This window comes from Indicator indicator, chromosome 26 (assembly GCF_027791375.1).
Source record: "Indicator indicator isolate 239-I01 chromosome 26, UM_Iind_1.1, whole genome shotgun sequence".
Lineage (NCBI taxonomy): Eukaryota > Metazoa > Chordata > Aves > Piciformes > Indicatoridae > Indicator > Indicator indicator.
Window position 1 is genome coordinate 4,986,950 of NC_072035.1, and position 20,459 is coordinate 5,007,408.

Sequence of the window (20,459 nt, forward strand, 5' to 3'; positions counted from 1 at the left end):
TCTTCTGCTCTTAATCACACCAAACAAACTCATGCAGTGAGTAAAAGCTAACCCAAACACACCACATATGAAGGTGTTCCGATAACACAAAGCCAGTATGCAAGGGAAGAGATCAAGAACACAGAATCAAACCAGCAGTTTGTGATGGAGTGTAAACCAGCTCTCGGGAGTCAGTTTCCAGGTCTGTGATGAGCTAGAGAGCGAGACTGAACGATGCCAGTTAAACTTACAGAGGTTTGCTGGGTGGGCTTCTTTTCCCCGCAATCAGTTTCATCATCTCAAAATGATTAGTGTAAAGCTGCGTGTGGGTTGCACCTTCATCCTGAGCGTAGATCTGATTGGTACGAAGCGGGCGACTGTTTTTAGTCTAATAAAAAACGAAAACAAAGCAACTTTCAATTGCAAACAAACCCACCTGGGCCTTTTGTCTACGTATAAACACACGGTGCCGCCTGTAGTTTATTTAAAAACGGCCTCCAACAAACCTATCACAGACTGGTTTCTGCCTCCTGTCATAACTTACTGTTACACAAAACTCTACGGGAAATATATAAAGAAAAAAAAAGGCAAAATAAAGGAGCAGTTCTCACGGTCACACTGGCATCAGCACTTGGGGACATACAAAATGGCAAACTCTAATTTGAAAAAGAATTTTTGCTTTAGTTTAGATTTTGCAAGTTTAATTCAGTACCCAAACCAAGAGCCCATTAGTTTATAGTTATGCATAGCGCACGCATAAAGAACAAAAACAGCACTGCACTGCTCTCCTAACAAAGCTGTGTTAACATGAAACACACCATGCCACTCTAATGCTTGGCTTCTCCTAAGTAGAAACTGCCAGTCAGGGACTAATCTGCTTCTCAGTCAGAGAATGGGACTACAGCCAGAGGTTCTAGATTCTCTACCTAGTTCTGTCACTAAATTGCTGTGTGGTTTGGAAGAAGCTGTGCATGACCATGAATTTAGTTGTTTCTGTAGACTATTATCATCCTCATTTACTAAAAGGTGCTTCAAATGTGAAATTCACTATGTATTTGTAATCCACTTAGACTCTAGCATAAAGTGCATTCTTACAGATCTTAAGTACCATCATAAAAACCAGGGTAAGCTACATGGTGGTTGTTAGGTAGAAAAAAAACAAAACAGCCACTACAGTTTAAGTGAAATCACAAACTTCTTGCATGATTTCAAATTTATCTATCAAATCCAAAAGCTGAAGTCTGCTGTCAATCCACTGTATCAACAAAGAAAGGAAAAACAAATTTGGAATTTTAATTCATGTTTTAGAACTCAAGTAACACCACTCAACATGGATCTCATATGAAGTATCTGCCCACCTCCATTGCTGCTAAATACCACAGTGTCTAGATTTGATTTTGAAAGAATACCAATGCACACCTTATAAATACTTTTTGTCTTCTTTTTAGGATTAGCTTCGTACATTAGCTGTAAAATAAGAAGGAAAGTTAGATGATCTTTTGTGGAAGACTTTTGTTCAGGTGCTTTTTTTTTTTTTTTTTTTTTTCTTTTCAAAGAAATCACATAAAATAAGTGGAAATCCTGATGAGAATAATTTTAAAATCTTTTAAAAGTTTTTTTTTTTTTATTTACACTGTTGAAATATTTAACAAAACAAAACAAAAAACCAAAACCAAGTGTTTATGGAGATAAAGGAAAAAAACTCTACAAACTTAAGGTAAAAAGAGACGCATCACTCTCTGTGAACTCACCTTTCCTTCTTCCCTTGGAATTATGACATTTTCATATCTGTTTCGGCACTGTTTGGGTGAGCGATAGACTCTGCTGCAGGAGTTAACAACATCACTAACAAGGTCCCAATTGGGAGTGTGTGCTGGCGATACAACAGCAAGATTTAAAGGAAGCTCCAGCAGCTGCTTCACTGCCTGCAACAGATAAAGGGACAGAGGCTTCAGATGACAAATCACTGCAATCTTCCAAACCTACCCTTATCTGTATGTGTCCATATGCTGTTACCGTAATGCATTGTATGGAGAGCTTAGGGTTCAGGCTATGGGTTCACCCACGTTCACAGGGAATAAATAAGCAGAAAATGCTATTATGTGCAAGAAAGCACTTGGAGATTGGCATAAGAGGAGACAGAGCTGCATTCAAGCACTGCTCTCTTCACAAAGGTGAGGAAGACCCTAGCTGCATTAGCTGTCCAGCCAGCAGAACTAATCTGGAAGCAAGTGGTCTCAACAACAAAAATGTGTTTGTAGTTTAACTTTGAATTGATCCTTAGAAGAACACAAATGATCGGCAATCTGTTCTGAGTTGTGTCAGCAAAATGCTAGACTAGCCACTAAGAAACAGAAATAACCTTGAAATAATGAAGTGCAGAAAGAGCTACCCCTGAAACTAGAAGCAAATATACAATCGATAATAACAGCACAAGGTGCAGGTATCATCTGACCTGCAGAAGCGCCCAGTCTTCACTGATCAACCACTCTGGATTATCCTGTCCTGCCTCAGCAGCTGGTTTGACTAGAGTGGGCAAAGGCTTTGCAAACTGTGTTTGTTGCTTCAACAAGATGTTTTTCTTTTGCTCTTTGCCCTCTCGGCGCATTTTCAACATTCCTGGTGTTGCTCGATCAAAAAGCGAACGCGGTGGAATTACAGCCTCTCCATGCCGCTGCTTTTTCTTCCTACCTGCAGCTAAGGCAAAACCAAACAAAATTAAAAATTTGACCTAGACCATGCTTGGGAAATAGTTCATAAAATCATGGAACGGCTTAGGTTGGAAGGGAACTCATCTATTCCAACCTCCCCACCATAGGCAGTGACAGCCCTCAGCTAGACTCAGCTGCTTAAGGCCTCATCCAATTGGACCTTAAGCACCTCCACAACTTCTTTGGGCAACCTACTCCAACGTCTCATCAGACTCATACTGAAGAACTTCTTCATAAGATACAGTCTAAACTTACAGTCCCTCAGCTTCACACCATTCCCTCTTGTCCTAGTGCTAGACACCTTCATGAAAAGTCCCTCTCCAGCCTTCCTGAAGGATCCCTTCAGGTTCTGGAAGGCAGCCCTAAGGTGCCATGAGGAGTCTTTAGGCTGAACAACCCCAGCTTCCTCAGCCTACCCTCATAGCAGAGGTGTTCCAGCCCTTGGATCATCCAGCCCCCCTCTGGAGTCCCTCCAACAGCTCTGTGTCCTTCTTATGATGGGAACACCAGCCTGGACGCAGTATTTCTAACATTCTCTGATTCCTCCGCTACTTATAGCTGCAAAATGCCCCTACAGGCGTACAGAGTAGTCCCTCTGCCTCTTAAAAGCATGTTGTTAATACCTGAGCAGAATCTGGTATAAAATAAGATCAGCCTTGCCCTAACTCACATAGTAGAGAGCTTGTTTTCTAAAACTGCCTGTTTTAAAACTCTTGTATGTCTAAATAGAAAGACCCAGTGTAGGAACTGGATCTTCCACTGATTGTATTGCTTCAAGACTGTGATGAGACAAGAATTTTTATCTATTCAGACCTGCAAGTTTGATCTTTACTGGACCAGACACATAGGAGGTATGAAAACTTCCCTGATTTCTTTACCTTTCAGCAATCAATCTCAGAACAGTTTTGAACAAGCACTTACCAGATGGATCTGTTTTGTGTCGCTTACGCTCCTTCCTGACATAGACGGGAGGCAACTTTGATTCTGGAATAGGGGTGGTGTCATACATCAGGCACATAACAGAATCTATGTAGATGTCATTGTCATCCTGAGGTGGAGTGGGAGGTGTCCAGAGCTGCATGAACCAAAATTTGTAGTTATTGCAATATTAAATCTCCACTGATCTTTCTGTTTCAAGAAATAAAAAAGCCTGCTTAGGCTGCTTGGTGTTACTTTTACTTACTGGCATTATTTCAGTTTGTCCATCTGGACCTTCATAGACATATTCCTACACAACAAAAAGAGAACACAATTCAAATGACCCAACTGAATCCTGGAGGAAAAGCTATTCTCAGAATAACTGTTAAGAAATGTATTATTCAGAAAAAGAAGACTATAATCGGGAATTACTTTGTTGTATGCATCCTCCCGAGTGTAGGTTAGAAGTTCCTCTTCATCCTCCCAAAGCATTTTCTGCTCTTTTTCCTTTAACTCCTTCATATGCTGGACTTCCCATGCTCTTTTTGCACTTTTCAATTCCATCTAGGAGAAAATCAGACTACTTACAAACTTTATATAGTAAAAGACACTGGATTAAAATTTAGCAGCTTGTATTTTTATGGGCAAACTCCTTGAACTTTGACATTTCTAAGAAGAGAAATCTTACAACAATTTCTTAACACATACAAACACCTAGAAGAGATTTTTTGGGTTCTATGTTTGAGGTTTTTAAAACCTTAAAATAAAGCAAACTCAGAATTTTTTTCACAGATTCATAGAATGGTTTAGGTTGGAAGGGACCTTAAAGATCATCTCGTTCCAATATCCCTGCCACAGGCAGGGGCACATTCCAGTAGACCAGGTCACTCAAGGCAACCAGAACACAGCTCCTTTACTCAAATAAGCAGGCTCACTGGAATTAATGAAATTTTATCCTCTGCTGTCAGTGGAGTAGAATTAGTATTTTCTGAGCCCTGCCCAACAATGCTATTCCCATTTTATAAAAAGGAAATTAAGAACTGACACCTACTTAAACTAAGAGAATCACAACATAAAAAGCTCTCTGCAAGGCATTTCAGTGTGCATAAAGCAAGAGAAGATTACAGAACTGTCTAGAATATTTCATGGTGACTGGAGAAACTTCTACCTCGCACTGCAAATATAACCCTGCTTGTACATACTGTGACAGAACAAGATGGAAAAGAAAGATTTCTTGTTTTACCTCGTTCATTCGTGGCTCATTCTCATCAGCTGAAACGTGGAAGAGCTCTAAATAATTCAAAGCATACTTCTCAATTGGAGTCAGCTGAGAGAAGGTATCAAGGAAAAAAAAGTTAGTATTGAGGATAATAGAAGGAAAGTTAACTGGAGTGTAGCAAAGATCTGTTTTAAACTAATCATCCTCTCTGATGGCTTAACATCTTTAGTCAGTAGGAGATCCCCCATCCATTTAATGGGAGTATCAAGCCCATTGACAAGGTTGCTTGAAGGCCAAACAGCAAAGAAATTGAAGTATTTGAAATAAGCCTTACTTTTGAACCACACAGCCATGGAAAGTCACAGTACCTGATCCACAACAGCAACCAACTCCTGCAGCTGTGAGGGCTCTTCATTGTATTTGGTCTCGCAGATCTCTGTGATCAAAGGTTCGATACTTGTCTCAGATCCTATTTCTTGTACACAATCATTTGACTCCTCATTCTCTTGCTCAATGCTGTTGAGGGCCTTTCAGAAAGACATATTTGAAACATAATGAAGACTTCAAAAGAATGGAAAGAAGCCTCCTAAGAAGTTCACCGAAATCCAACACAAATGTCTGGACTAGGTCTCTGCTCAGGCAAGAGAAATGGTCCCCAGAAAGCATATGACTCAACTGTGGGCTTCTGGAAGTATTGTTACAAGGAAAATGACAACATAAAACTGGAAGACGGAGAAATTGACAGAACTTACCCAAAGAAAAAATGATAAGGCAGCTGTTCAATACTGATGTTGCAGAGCTGTGTTTTTAATTTCTATGTTAATAATTACCTCTATGAACGGTCTTGCAACTTTAGGTGAAATGTTTTCTGCTGGAGATGGCTCTTGAGAAAGTACTACAAATTCCTCTGCTTTCACTCTAAATCCAGAATCCTCCATAGGAGAATGAACCTCAAACAATTCCTGAATCGTTTGCTTGTTAAATAGAAGAAAAAAAGGAAAAGGAGGAGAAAAAAAAAAAATTAACTTTTGGGACCACTTTCCTATTACTTTGAATTAGCTCAGGTTTCAGTGACCTTACAAACCATGGACTGACTAAAGGAAAAATAAACATCTATAATTTCTGGAAAATTGTCCATTTTCTCCTTCTCTAACTTTCTCCTGTAGCACTGCAGAGTACAATGAAGTATTAGCAATTCATTTATAGTGAAGTCAGAAAGTGTCTTATCCTGCACCACCATACTGGGAGTGCCAGAAGAGGGTGGACTACCCTCATCAGTGCAGCCAATGTCTTCTGCATCTTCAGGGTACCAAGTGAGAACCTACCGCACAAAATACTCAAACTTCCTATTTCACATTTTTGAAGTTGTAGAAATCTTCATCGTTGCAAAGCTCTGCAGAATTTTGCAGCAAGGTGCAAGAAACCAGAATATATTAAGTCACGTAGGTGATGCCTGTGCATCACCATGCAAGTAAGGGAATAAAAGCAGAGAGAATGTGGCCCTAACACCTAGAGTTCAAGCAATGATGAAATATAACATGCTTACCTATCAATTCTAGCCCAAAGAGATTTTCAGTAAGCTGTTATTAAAACATCTGAATTTGTTAAACATTCCAACACAGGTATTTGAATGTATTTTGAATATTAACTTACCTGTGTTAAAAAGGCCATTGAATAGTCATTTCCCTGAGCAGCTACTTCTCTGATCAAGTCCTTTGTGCCATTTTTCAAAAGCTTCTCTTCTACAGAATTACCACTGACAAGCCTAAATAAATTAAAAAAAAGGAAAAGGAAAAGGACTCTGATACATACCTTCCAAAACAGCTTTCAGAAACAAGAAGAGAAGTTGCCCTTACGAGAGCATCACTGAACTCTTAAAATGTGGTGGTTTGTGTTTTGTTTTCAGCTCTGTTACAGGCCCAGCAGAAAACCCATACTGCCACCTTTCCTTTAAAGCTTCCTTTGAACAATTACTGCAATTTTTTGGTAAAGAATAACCAAAAACACCTCACTTAAAAAAAAAAAAAATCCATGGAAATTAGCAGATGAAAACCATGACGGTATGATGAATTCATTACACTTTAAAAAGATCACATTTTGATATGATGACCTGGCATGTGTTTTACTGAAGTGAGATGAAGTTTTCAGCGCTGTTTCCACTTTATTTCAGATCACACAGAGCAGACACTATCTGAAATTAGCATTAAACGCACACTAAAGAGCAGTCACTGGTCTGTAACCATTACCTGTATATATGAATATCTTTACATCTCCCAATTCTGTCACACCATTCCTGAGCTTTTGCATCCATCACTGGGTTTAGATCATTGTCGTAGAACACAACAGTGTCTGCCTCAACAAGATTGACTCCAGTGGAACGACTGTGAGAGGAAAGGATGGCACAGAAAATGCGTTTGTCTCTGTTGAAGATTTTCATCAGCTCCTACAGAGAAGGAATAAAAGCAAAGAGTAAATAAATCATATAGAGCACACTAAAGTACCAAACCAAACTCACCATAGCCTGTTTAAAAAAACAGACAAAATCAAGTCAAGTACTTCAAAATGAGTAAGAAGCAAGGCCAAGTTTCTCTCCCCTGCTGTAGCACATAAAAGCCTGGGCAGCACATATTGCTGTACCAGTGGATAACCGTTAGGGCAGACTTACCTGCCGTTGTTCATGGTTGGCATATTCATCAATCCTCACAAAGGTGAGGAAATGGAAATTCAGGAACAATTCCAATATGTCCAGCATTAGAATCATCTGTGACAGAATCAGCACACGGCGCCCTTCTGATTTCAACTTTTGAAGCAAGACAGCAAGAGCTTCTAATTTTCCTGTATTTCACACAAGAAAACCAGTAATGGTTTTATGTAGAACTTCCATTGCTGTGGAACAGGAAATCACTAAATTTTTATCACCAAACATCCTTCCTTACCTGAGTCATACTGCACCAGCCGGAGGTCAGGGAACTGTAGCAAGTGAGGAGTTGTAATCTGCTGCAACTGATGCAAGTGTGGAGCTGCCTTCTGCTTAAGGCTGTGCTTAAGGAGTTTCAGTCTATGACTGTATGAAGGGGGAGGATTTGCTACATATAAACACGGGGGAGCAGCAACTGCAGCTGGCAATACAAAGAGAGCCCTGTGAAAAGCACCAAAATATGGGAATGCCAGTCAGGAAAGTTTCATAGACAATTATCATTTGCAGCATGTCAACCATCTTATTTTATGCTGCTATCTAACCACTTTGTTACAGTGACTCAGTAAGTGCTGCACACCTTCAGCACATTAATATTCTCTATCTCCCTTTATCTGTTTGTTTTGGTTTGTCTTGCTTTAGTGACAGCTTCTCTTAAGGTGTTTGCACTGTGACTACTGGTGCTCAAACACAAGAAACACCCATCATGCCACACTTACTAAAAGCAATTCACAAATGTTGGGATCTCTTCTAGTGGTATTTTGTGTTTCTGGAAAACTGCAGCTATTGCTCTGCACACAATCCACTAAAGCCCAGCTTCAGCTAAACTAGCTTCTGCCTACATCTCTGTGTCTTAACAACCCTCATTGGCTGGCTCCAAGAGCAGCCATCTTACTCAGAAGTAAATCCAAAAGGTAAGAATGTAAGCTCAAATATGGTCACATGAATTTGGCTTTAAACTGAGGAATGAGGCACTGAAAACTCTTTATACAGAAGCAACTGTTACTTTTATGTCCATGTTGCACCTAATTTATCAATAAATAAATTATTGGATAAATGGATACATTTATTGACAAATTATTGATAAATAATTTATTGATTAAAAAAAAAAAGCTTCTGAATAGAACTAAGGTTTCAAAGCTTTTTAGAAAAGATGCGTTTAAGAAGCAACTACATGTGGTTAAAAACTTAAAAGGCAGAGTCACACATTACCTGTTAACAACATCCTTCAGAGATTCCTGTTGCTGACCCAAAGTCAGGATCATTTCTTGCAATGGGCTACTTGGGCCTCCAGAGGCACTTGAAGAAAGACAACAGTTCACAAAGCCAGCCCACCTCCAACTGTTGCCTTGGCTGGAAGACAGCAGTGAGGGCTTTCTTTCAGCAGTCAAAGAACAAGCGTTCAGCAAGTCTCGGCCGTACATGGGGGCGCGTGAACAGCGCCGTTCATTGCCTGAGAAGATTCTGTCCAGGCGCTCCTTCAGAAGCCGGTTCTTCTCTTCATAGGTTTCCTTTACCAAGAGAAGTTGAAAAGAACATTTGCTGCTCATCACAACCACTTAGGAATTCCTTTAGAATGAAACTATCACAGACAGAGTATTGTGTGCTTTATATCACCAGCATTCCAGATAACAACTACTTAGACCAACCATGAAAGGTAAACATTTTGGGTACAATTTGAAGACTACAGCTAAATTTAGTTCATAGTCAGCAGTCAATTCTACTGTAGTTTAGTATCTTCTTGCTTTAAGCACACAGGTTTTCATAGTACTACAAAAACATTCAAAGTTTTGAAAATAAACCTAAATGAATCATGAGACATTACAATTAACAAATTCCTATTGCTAAGGTGCAGGTTCTCACACGTTTTAATGTATACTTCCTACTTCCCTATGCTTTAAAGGTTGCTTGGTATCTTTTCTAAAGGTTTGTTAAGATTAGAGATCTATAAAAATTTACTCAATTGCCTGCATGCTCAAAACACACAGAAAGTCTCATGATGCCCTTATTTATGCTTTAATATATAATTATGATCATAGAATGGCTTAGGTTGGAAGGGATCTCAGATATCATCTCCTCCAACCTTCTTGCCATGAGCAGGGACGCTTCTCAACTAGACTCTGCTGCTCAAGGCCTCATCCAACCTGGTCTTGAACACCCCTAGGGAGGAGGCATCCATAATCTCCCTGGGCAACCTATTCCAAAGTCTCACCACCCTTGTACTGAAGAACTTCTTCCCAAGATCCAGTCTAACCCTACTCTCCTTCATCTTAAAACCATTCCTCCTTGTCCTCTTACAGTTTTAAGAAGCTGTCTGCTATGAGAGCAGCACAAAGCTGTTGGCTGCTTATATTCACCAGGATTTATTTTAAGCTATGGATTATAGAAAAAAAAAAAAAGGCATCAGATCTGTCAAGCTGAAACATTGACAGAAGTTGGGGTTTTTAAGCTACCCTGCAATCATCAGAGGTCCTAATTAGTTCCAGCCTTGTAAATTATAGCTTCCAACTATTACATGGACTTAGTATCAGTCCTGAAAAGCTGTGTTTCCACATGAAAACAGAAATTAAGTACCTGTGACTGTCCGTGTGTGGGTGCTGGTTTTAACGCTGCTCCCATGTCCCCAGCTGTCAAATTACCAACTGCAGCTCTACCTGGAATACAAACTGAGGATAAACCTTGCGTTTATATATTTGCTTTTCTGGAGATTGGTTTCATTTCTTTTTGTCAACAAGTTGTCATTTCATAGCTGTAACACATCATAACTGTAGACAAATGTTTATTCTAAATGTCCTTTGGGTATTGCAAATTTGTACTTTGTTACACATCAGATATCTGACAGATATTTACAGTGTTTTTCCCACAGATCCAAGACAGATCAATGGAATTTTACTTTGCTTTGCATTCACAGCTCATGCAAAATGTCATGTATAGTGCAATAGGTGTTAACACTTAGAGGCTATACTCTACATCAGGAAAAGATGGTTCTAATTTACCCTAAACAAATCTAGGATTTTTCAGAGAACACATGAATTCAGTGTATCTAGAAACTGATGGAACTCATTTTTGTGAGATCAACTTGCAGATGCCTTCCCAGACCACTAACTGAACTGTAAGAACATCACTCACAAGTAAACTAATCGAAACTACAGTAATACCCTTCATGTACCAGCAAGGCTACAGACATTGTGTAGCAGTTATTTTCCCAATAGGATAACTAGGTTTCTGTCTCAGCCAGAACGCACTGCTCATCAGCACTGATTATTTGTACCAGAAAGGCAGCATGACCCTCCACCAGTCACTGTGAAACTGTATTTAGTGGCAAGTCAATACACCCATGAAAAACTGCATTCAAGTTAACAAGCAGGTGCTAGCCCTTGCATTAAGAGGAGACTCCAAGGAGCATGCAGAGGTTTAAGCTTTGCCTTTCCACATTTTGATTACAAATGAACTAAGAGATAGCAGTGTAAATCCACTTTTACTCCACAGCTTCGCAATTATAGTTTCCAATCACCTAAAGCAATGGAATTTATTTGGCAATTTTTTCAAAATTCAGAAAGTCAAGGCATGTCTTTTCAATGTGCTTTTAATGAACATCCAAAGATGTACGGCAAAAGAAAAAAAAAGTTTTCTTTTATCAGTTGGAAAAAGTACTTTAGTTATTATTGCTCTTAACAGAGCTACTACTCATGAGAGAGCAATAAGATGTCTGAGGTTTTGTAGAAATCCTACATCATTTTTTATTCTGAACTGTGGCTATATTAGAAGTACCTGTAATGCAATCAGAGCTGGAGGATGACACATTTGAGCCACAGATCTCCCAAACCATGACAGAAATCCTTTACCTCCCAACAACTGGGAGGCTGTTGAAGCTTACTCTCCCCTTTTCATGACGAGATGCTTATTCTTCACAAAGTCAAAATATGAACTTCAAGGGCACATTAATACATCAAAAAGAAGCATGAAAAAGTATGTTTTGTGGGAATAGTTTATATCCAGAGAAAATTACAGCAGATGGCCATTTCCAGGGAAGAAACTCCTAGCATTGAATTTATCATCATTTAACAATGTGCTGTTTTGTTGTAAATACATCCTAGGCAGCAACTTCTCTATGTTTTTTTGATCAACATCTTGATTGTATTTTTAAATAAGGAACTGATCACATTTGCAGCAAGGCACCAAACACCTAAGCTGCATTTGCAGAGGGAAAATGGAAACAAAAGCTTGAGTACATAGAGAAGCAAAGAAAATCAGAGAAAAGCAAAAGTAATGTGGAAAAATGCTGTCAGTATAAAAATAATCCCTCCGATCTTTCTCTGAGAAAAAAAAAATATTTAAAATTAATTTCTTCTCACAAAAACCTGAGCTAAGATTCAACTGGTAAACTAAAATGCCTACATATTCCCAAGTTTGTACTAAAAAACTAACTGAAACTCCTATACCAAGCACAAAGGTAGTTAACCTGCTTCTGCACCTACAGAATTACAATCTAGAAAAACCTGGAGTTCTATTTCAATGTGATTTTAATCACTCAGAGAGACGTTTCTTCAGGCTACAGAACCTACCCTGCTGTGTCACTGCTGTGGAAGTTGGGACACCTGCTTGGTGCTGATTTCCTAAAGCATTCAGAGCGTTCTGAACAGTACCAGCTTGGGAAACCGTCTGCATAACAACTGGGCCTTGAGGTCTCAAATACTGCTGACCAGGTGCTGAAACGATCTGAAGAACACTTCCTGAAATGGAGAATTTTTTTAAAATTAGGCTGGATAGAGTAGAAAAGAATAAATAGACTCTACTACTCTTACAAACTGATTTTTGCTGTTTCAAACTATATTAAAATTTCCCAGACATGTTCAATCTGCTTTAAAGTTCCACAATATCCAATAGGAGGGAAGCACTCAAGTCTTCTTTGTTAAAGAGGAGTTGCACATCACATTCTGAATTTGGCTATTTTATACAGAATTTGGACAAAATCCAGCCCACAAAAACATCTTCACTTAGCATTCCTTCTATTTCTTTTGTTGGCCAGAGAGAATTACAATTTCCAGGTTCTCCTGAATTTGGCAACATATGTAACACCAAAGGGAAATTTGAGGGCAAAATACTATTGGAAGTAGAACATTTGGGTTAGGGTTAAGAGTTGGGCCAAAATTCAGAAGCACATCAGTCTTGAAGTATTATTTACACCACTTCAGTATTATTTACATCACTTCAGAACAAACCAAGAATGTCCTCAGTTTCTGCTCACGAGGAAGTTTACCTGAAATAATGCCTGCTTTAGCTGTACTACATACACATGAAAACAAATTCAGTAATACAATCTTGAAATGCAACACACAAAAAGAAAGCACCCCTATCTTTCACACGATAGGGATTTATTTTTCAAAACAGAGCTACCTTCTTATCCCTTTCTCACACAGAAACAGGTAGAGCAGAGCAGTATAAGCAGTAGGGATGGAAAAATCTCCTTGCCATACAGCAAGAAGGAACGTGCTGCCCATATCAAAACCCAAGCATTCTGCACAAAGGAAAATTTCTTGGTTTAAGTTAAGTACCTTGTAACTGCAAGGGCTGCCCTGCAGTGAGCTGGCGAAGTTGACTGTGTGACAAAGTGAACTTGTTCCCTTGGAACTGCAGTGTTACAGGGGTCTCTGGCTGAGCAATTCTGCCTTGTGCTCCTGCTATAGAAGCCAGTTGGGCTATTTTTACTACCTCACCACCTGTTAAGGAGGAAAACAGGCATTAAAAAAAAAACAACCAAACAAACAAAAAAACCCAAGGTGGGAGGCAGGTTGTTCAATATTCACAATTCTAAGTTTTGGTTAGTAAACTGGTGCTGAAGCGCCTTCCATGCATAATTATACTTAGTGCATCAAAAGTGTCATATAGAAGTTAAGCAGGTATTGCTTTCTAGATTTGTTGGACAAACTGGAAAAAAGCTGATTGTTTAAAGGGTAAGAACATCAACATCTTAGAAGTTATCACTTTCATTGGCAAAAAAATTAAGAGCTACCTGAAAACTCATGTGACACTTTGTAACAGAACGAGTATAGACATTAAAGTGATTTTCACTGCCTTTTCAAGAGCACAAAGGAAGATTTATGGAAAGACAAAAATATCCACGTGTGACACTGTAAATATGCATTAGAAATGGCCTGAAATTTGCTGATGAAGCATGATTTATACTGAGCAATCTGCACTTAGACAAACCAAAAAGCTTTCAAGTGACGAGGACCAAGCTTTTTGTGGTTTAAATGCAGAAAGGTTAGAGGCACTTAAGCATTTAGTTTTATGACACTGAGAAAATCTTGGCGTGAAAATTTAGCTTTTGTAAAGGCAGTGGCATTACCCCAGAGATAAAATTAATACATCAGTGCTCAGTACTCTATACACATGCTAATAGGCAGTGCACATACAACCTTAAAGCAAAGCCTCATCATTTTTCTCTGCCTAACAGTTGCGACGTTCCCCTCTGCAAGAGGGGCCTTTAGCAGACGGATTAGTGTTTAATATGAAAAGAATAATTAGGATAGAGCTAAAACATTTGGTCTGAAGGAAGTCTTGCCAGCAGAAGAAACATGCAGAAATAGGAGATTAAGTTGACACCACTAATGTATGTCCACAGCAATTCTATTGTTTCTTATCCAATTTTCGATTTTCCTTGGTCATAAGCAACGTACTGAGCAAGGCTAATCAGAAGAGTGAAAAAAAAACAACGATTCTGTACACATTTTAGGGTGCCTAGTAACTTAACCTCATTGTAGTACAAAGGTGGGAGAAACCTTGAAAGGGGAGGCCACTTACTAGGCAACCGTGCCTGGGCCTGAGAGGTCAGAACCAGCCTCTGAGGCAGCACACTCTGTTGGATGGTGTGCGAGGGGGGCTGTGGCTGGGCCTGGCCTAGCTGGGAGGCCTGCGCAGAGGTCTGGCCCCGCGGTTTCACAGGGTTGGCTGTGCTAGTTGCTGTGGTGAAGGTCGCTGCGGGCTGGTGTCTTGGAGCACTGGTGGAAGCCTGAGTTGTCTGAAACTGTGCTGCTGCGGCTGCAATCAATAAGGGTTGTTTGTGCAAGCTGTTAGAGGTTTTAACTCCACTCATTTAAACAACCTGCATTAAAAAGAAACCTTCCAACAGGATATTAAAACAGCTACAGGAATGGTTTGTCCTTACAGACTGGGATTTCTATCCACACCTTTTACTCCATCCTATTTTTACAACATTATATATTTGGAGAGCATTGTTTATAGGTTAAATAAATACACAAAAGCAATGTAAATTCACATCTTTGACAGAACATTACACCCGATCAGGGTTTAAATACCAACTGTGCCATATTTACTCCATATGCTAACAATTAGGCTACACAAAGCTTAGCTTTGCATTATACTGGCAGATCATACTGTAGAAACTAGTGAGGAAATTCACTGGCAATTAGTCTGTTGGTATTTTTAAAGTCATTAGTATTCTAGCCCATTAAGCTAGAGGGAAAAGGAGTTCTATTAACAGCCTAACTTGTATCCATCTATACAGAGGTTCAGCACCAGCTCCCTTACCTTGATTTGAAGACACTGTAGCTATGGGTGATCTTCCTCGTACTTGGCCCTGCTGAGTTACCGTCGCTGTGGTCACCGTGCGTTGTACTTGAGTGCTTGGGAAAACTACAGTCCTGCCCTCAGGTTTCTGACCATACTGAACGGGTTGAAACAACCTGAAAAGGATATGAAGTCAAAGCCTATAGGAAGATCACAGTTTGGCTTTTAAACTAAACTCTATCAGCCAAAGAAAGCATAAATTGATCACAGTAGATGTTATCTCTTTCTCGCAGATGGCCAAAGTTGGTAAGACTTCAGCAGACTTCATCTGTGGATGTTTTACAGTCATTTTGCCAAGTCCAAGAAAGAAGGAAACTTTCATTGCCGTGCATCCACATTAACGCAGCACACACCAAAATTACAGCAAACAGCTTAAAGAGTCTAGCCTGATTATCTGGAAATAGAATTGAGCTTTCATATAATTTTCCAGAGGGACAGCAACACGTTGGCAGGTCATCAGGCAGCTTCTTTGTATCAGCAAAAATGGTTCCAGGTAATGTTGAAATCACTACTTCACTAGGAAAGGAATACTCTTTGACAAGTTCACTGCTATAAAACTTCATATGTCACTTTATAACACTATAGCTAACACTGTAGGCCCAGCTCAGTCTTGAATTATCTCCATGCTAATTTTGCAAATCAGCACTCACTTGTCATAAACAAGGGCCTCAAGAATAAAATTCATCTGCTGGTGAAGTATTAACTACAGACAATCTATAAACATGAGGCATACATGGAATTGTATGCCTCAAAAAATATTAAAATAGAATCCCTGTTTTCAAGGGTAAACAAGAAAGCAACAATACCAAAATGCAAACTCAAGCCTGAAGTTTCATGTGAATCACAGATGCAGACAGAACTCTGTAAACGTTAACAGAACTTCATTTTCCTCCTGTAATTCCAGCTTAAAGGAAGGGCAGTTGTGCATACCTGCTTGGTTTGAGCTTCACTGGGGTGGGCCTAGCTGGTGGTGGAGGGGAGCTGTAGATTTCCTCAATCAGCTTTCTAGTCACCTTTTGTTTTGGCAATAGTTGTGCTTCATAATGAGTCATTTTGTTTTCCATTCCAATGAGATCAAAGAGAGACAGGTCTGATTCCTAGAGATATTGTAAAATAAGACTGATTTTATGTGCTGACCCAAACAGTTAAATACTCTTTATGTTCTATGATGAATTCATGTTCTGTATTTTAAACATGAAATAAGTGCTCTAAGTTTAAAAGCAAGATATTAATTACTAGACAAAACTGTCTAGAAACCTTGTTCCATTTTAAGCATCAGCATTGGAAGAAAAAAAAAATTGAAATAATTAGCCAGTCATGGAAATCAAACCAAGGTGCATTTACCATTCTTCATACATCATCATTTCCAAAGAATTAAGCAGCACTCTTGGAAGGCGTCTGTGAACTATGGAACCCAAATGCCAAACTATGAGGGCGTGCATTCAATTTGGAATAGGAAAATAGGAAGAATGGAAAGAAGATCAAGCAAAAAGATCATCTCATCTACTCTATTACTCATAATTCTAATGCAGTTACTGTCTTTGATGATCTGGAAGAGGGGTATAACTTCTTTAGTGACAACATAACTGGTGGTACCTCAAATAAACTGACAGAAGTGTACTCTTTCAGTCACTGGAGTGTTTACTCTTATTTATTGCTCTTAAGAGCAATTCTTGCTTTCCTTTGGCTATTGGAAGCAGAAAGAAAATTACAGACTGCCATAAATAAGCACTGTACTACCCAGAGTTCTTTCAGTGTTGGAGAATTCCTGCAAACATGAGTTAAGCTGAAAACAAAGCTAATTTTAATTTGACCAAGTCGTTCATTGACTCAAACATTGATTATAAATAATTTGAAATGCTCAAATTACTGTTACAAAAAAGAGATGCAGCAAGTACTCAGTAGGAATAATTATGGAATAGTGAATTCCTTTTGTTTATAAACTTTAGATATACTTATGATGTATAAAAAACCCACAATATTAAGTAGTATCAGGGCACTAAGAGGGGAAAAAATAGTTTACTTTTCCACTCACCTTCCAAATATCCCTTTCTAGGGCACGCAGTACCAGAGATGCAGTTCTGTATTCCAGTGTTTCTGATACATAGGAGGTACTTGAAAGTCTGGGGTTTATCAGGTCAGGATGATTACAAATCCGTTGCAGCTGCATCAGGACATGAAGGACACTGATAAAGTGTCCACTCTTGAGGGCTTCTTGAGTTCTACCAAATAATTTGTACAGAAATACATTAATTTAGATACAGCTTTTATGGAAGTGTCCCTAAAATCAGCAAGTTGAGAATGTGTTATGCGGAGGTCCTAAAATAAGTTTCAGTTTTACCTAGATCCTTCTAGAGAATTTTAAGTAGCACTGTACCAAGATAAATTTGGAAATATAGAACTTAAGGACTAGTGCTACCTTACAGTCAAATACGACCTAACCAGCTCTCCATCCTCTACCTGCTTTGTTTCTATTTAATTTCTGCACCTATCGATAATCACTTGATGCCACAGCACAGGTAAATGGAGGAGAAACACTTTGGGCTTTAGGAAATAAAGAATCACTCATTAGAGACAAATCTTAAAACAAAGTAACAGCAAACCAGACGACTAGAACTTGATTTTTAGGTTGCAGAAAATGCACATTTTTCATTAGGCCCACAGCATCACTTGCCTGTAGTTTTAGTTTTCAATGTAATCACGTTCTATTCACTGCTCATAATGGCAAATTTCAGAAAACCTCTGTAAAACACTTCCAGCCATGACAATCATCTTGCTTAAGCACCAAAAATGATTTTGATTTGAGTCCTTACCCTGGTTGTAATATGACATCTTCATACATAGCTTTCTGCCGACTAGAGAGGCGACACTTGAGCACGTGTTCGTATTTCTTTGCTAGCTGCTTCTCGACGTCCCTCTTTGATCTTCGCAAAATAAATGGCTGAATCATCTGAAACATTTTGTAATTGAGAGGGGGAAAAAACAAAAACAAAACCTTTTCTCACTTCAAAGACAGTTTTACAACAGGAATCTAAATCTACTCAGACCTAAGATATTTGATGAGATAAACTTTCTATGCCGTATGTAATCATATTGCTGTGCGCACAAAGGTATCAACATTAGGTTGCCCTTTAATTTCTGCACGGTAGGCCTTACAATCTGAGCCTTATATGATTAAAAAAAAAAAAATCCATGCTATTCTGGTAGCAGAATCTCCTACTTTCAGCAGGATTTTCTGTCTGAACTGAACCAAGTGTTAAGAAAGGCCAGAGAAATCTCAAGCTGAACCACGTCTTTTCATTTCTTCTCCCTCCACCAACAGGGAGAACACGCAAGAAACAACGACAACATACTCTGTGTAGCCTGATGACCAGTTTATGGCAATAATCCTGGTTCTCCTCGTTAGCTGCTTTGACTGGAAAATCTAGGTAAGGTCTGGAAATTCCCGGAATCAGAAAATGCACCATGGTCCACAACTCCATCAATGTGTTATGCAAAGGAGTGTCTATGAGAAGCAAACGATGCTGGCTGTGAATAATAAAAAGAAGATTTTTTTTTTTTAACTGATAAAGCATTTAGCTAGCATTGTTAAGAAAAAGACACCAACGTTCAAACATTGTTTACTGCAGCATTAGGTTTGTCAGATACACAGAAGCAGTAAATAGTGCAAATAAAATTAAATCTAGGATTAATTGTCTTTTTAATCCTGGATATACCACCAAACCCACTGCAGCGGATCAGAACATGTAACGGGAGCTGTTTAGAAGCACAGAGTATCACCAAGAATAATTGTGGTCTTCTGACAGTGGCAACAAAAAAATCCTGAGCATGTCACTGAGTTGTTAATTTTTTTCACCTAAAGGCACTTCTGCAGGTGCCTGTTGGCCAGGAACTTGGGCAGACCAACCCAAAAGGTTTTCTATCAGTTTTAAGAAGATAACAGTGCGACATGAAAAGAGAACACCCCACTGCCAGCAGGAAAACAATTCTCTGCTCCATACCTGCGGAGATTGAAAAGTGCCTCCCAGTGTTTCTCAGTCATGTTCTTTATTTGTTGCATCTCATCCACTATTAAGTACTTCCATCGCATTTTCATAAATGCTGGGTGGCCTTTGAACAGCTGTTTGTAGGAAGTGATGCACACATTGAAGCTGTTGGGTTCCATCCATTCCTACACAAAAGGAAAGAGAAAATGAAACAGGAAAACTTAAGGCAGAACTCTCAAGTATCTTACACCCACCTCCTTCTTTCAGTAAGCACACAAAAGATACCAAGACCCAAAGCATTCTAAAGACAGTCTTGGTCTTTGACTTGTAGTCACATCAGAAAGCAGGTTAAGTATTTTATGTATTGCTCAATGCCAAGAGTTCCAAAAATACCTTGGAAAACCTGAGAACTGTTGGCTGTGAAACTCTTTGCAAACCAACCTGCAGTGCTAGAAACTTCTCATATCCCATCAGGATGTAAGGAACACAGAAAAATGCAGGTTGTTAAAGGTCTTGATATCTAAAGTGTTAAATACAACAGTGTAAGAGCTGCAAAATACAGTACCTGTCTTTTTGCCCTAAGTTCCCTTTGGCTGCCAAAGTAGAGAAGGATTTTCAACCCCGGGCACCAGCGTTTCAACTCCAGCTCCCACTTCAATATGTTACAGCTTCGCACAACAACAAGGTGAGGGCCCCAATTACCTACAGAGACAGAGCAGTTAACAGTAGAAAAAGATTCCTGCAGCTTATATTGTGATTTTTAAATGCAGTACACTGAATTAATCATTAAAAGTGAGACGAAATAACAACAGAGGTGTTTTAATGACTAATCTATTCTTTATTATTTTTCAGACCTCAAGTACTTCTTGTGCACCTAGTATCCATTTTTCCCTCAACCACATAAACTGCTTAAAAAAGAGATGCTGCCTCCAAAATAAGCTTTGCCTTACCTATACTCAGTACAACACCAATATTAGTAATATCTGAGATGATAATAATATTCTCAGTGCAGCACCACTATTAGTAATAGCTGAGATGATATACAAGACACACTTGTCCAATTGTTCATATTTACTCCTTGAATTTAATTATCTGTGGCCATCTGGTCATTAAACCATTTGTAAAGCTTTTTTTATACTAACAAACCAGGCTTTGGAAGTCTTTTGTCAGTGAGAAGGTAACAGTGGATTGATCAAACACTGTAGTTATAAGAAGGCACTTCTATGTCACACAATCTAGGAAAGCGTTTCTGACACAATCTTACTCTATGCATTAAACTAATGTCTGAAATAGTTCAGCAGAAAAAAAATTTCCTTTAGACAATTCACAGTACCTGTCTCATACTGTTAGGCAAATGAACT

At 39.0% G+C, this 20,459-nt stretch overlaps 1 protein-coding gene across 1 annotated transcript in view; it reads right to left on the reverse strand.

The window, feature by feature from the left end:
- The window catches only part of EP400 (E1A binding protein p400), a 48,960-nt gene that overhangs the window by 10,588 nt on the left and 17,913 nt on the right, over nucleotides 1–20,459 (reverse strand). Inside the window, exons 16-40 of the mRNA XM_054392889.1 lie at nucleotides 19,664–19,800; nucleotides 19,114–19,283; nucleotides 18,466–18,640; nucleotides 17,926–18,062; nucleotides 17,148–17,334; nucleotides 16,043–16,209; nucleotides 15,062–15,228; nucleotides 14,327–14,557; nucleotides 13,078–13,242; nucleotides 12,088–12,255; nucleotides 10,097–10,188; nucleotides 8,735–9,033; nucleotides 7,764–7,966; nucleotides 7,493–7,662; nucleotides 7,074–7,270; nucleotides 6,481–6,592; nucleotides 5,658–5,801; nucleotides 5,196–5,354; nucleotides 4,852–4,935; nucleotides 4,041–4,172; nucleotides 3,874–3,918; nucleotides 3,612–3,765; nucleotides 2,435–2,676; nucleotides 1,731–1,904; nucleotides 231–367 (exon numbers count right to left, since the gene is read on the reverse strand). Coding sequence (XP_054248864.1) covers nucleotides 231–367; nucleotides 1,731–1,904; nucleotides 2,435–2,676; nucleotides 3,612–3,765; nucleotides 3,874–3,918; nucleotides 4,041–4,172; nucleotides 4,852–4,935; nucleotides 5,196–5,354; nucleotides 5,658–5,801; nucleotides 6,481–6,592; nucleotides 7,074–7,270; nucleotides 7,493–7,662; nucleotides 7,764–7,966; nucleotides 8,735–9,033; nucleotides 10,097–10,188; nucleotides 12,088–12,255; nucleotides 13,078–13,242; nucleotides 14,327–14,557; nucleotides 15,062–15,228; nucleotides 16,043–16,209; nucleotides 17,148–17,334; nucleotides 17,926–18,062; nucleotides 18,466–18,640; nucleotides 19,114–19,283; nucleotides 19,664–19,800 — 4,048 coding nt within the window. The remainder of the gene's footprint in view (nucleotides 1–230; nucleotides 368–1,730; nucleotides 1,905–2,434; nucleotides 2,677–3,611; nucleotides 3,766–3,873; nucleotides 3,919–4,040; nucleotides 4,173–4,851; nucleotides 4,936–5,195; nucleotides 5,355–5,657; nucleotides 5,802–6,480; nucleotides 6,593–7,073; nucleotides 7,271–7,492; nucleotides 7,663–7,763; nucleotides 7,967–8,734; nucleotides 9,034–10,096; nucleotides 10,189–12,087; nucleotides 12,256–13,077; nucleotides 13,243–14,326; nucleotides 14,558–15,061; nucleotides 15,229–16,042; nucleotides 16,210–17,147; nucleotides 17,335–17,925; nucleotides 18,063–18,465; nucleotides 18,641–19,113; nucleotides 19,284–19,663; nucleotides 19,801–20,459) is intronic.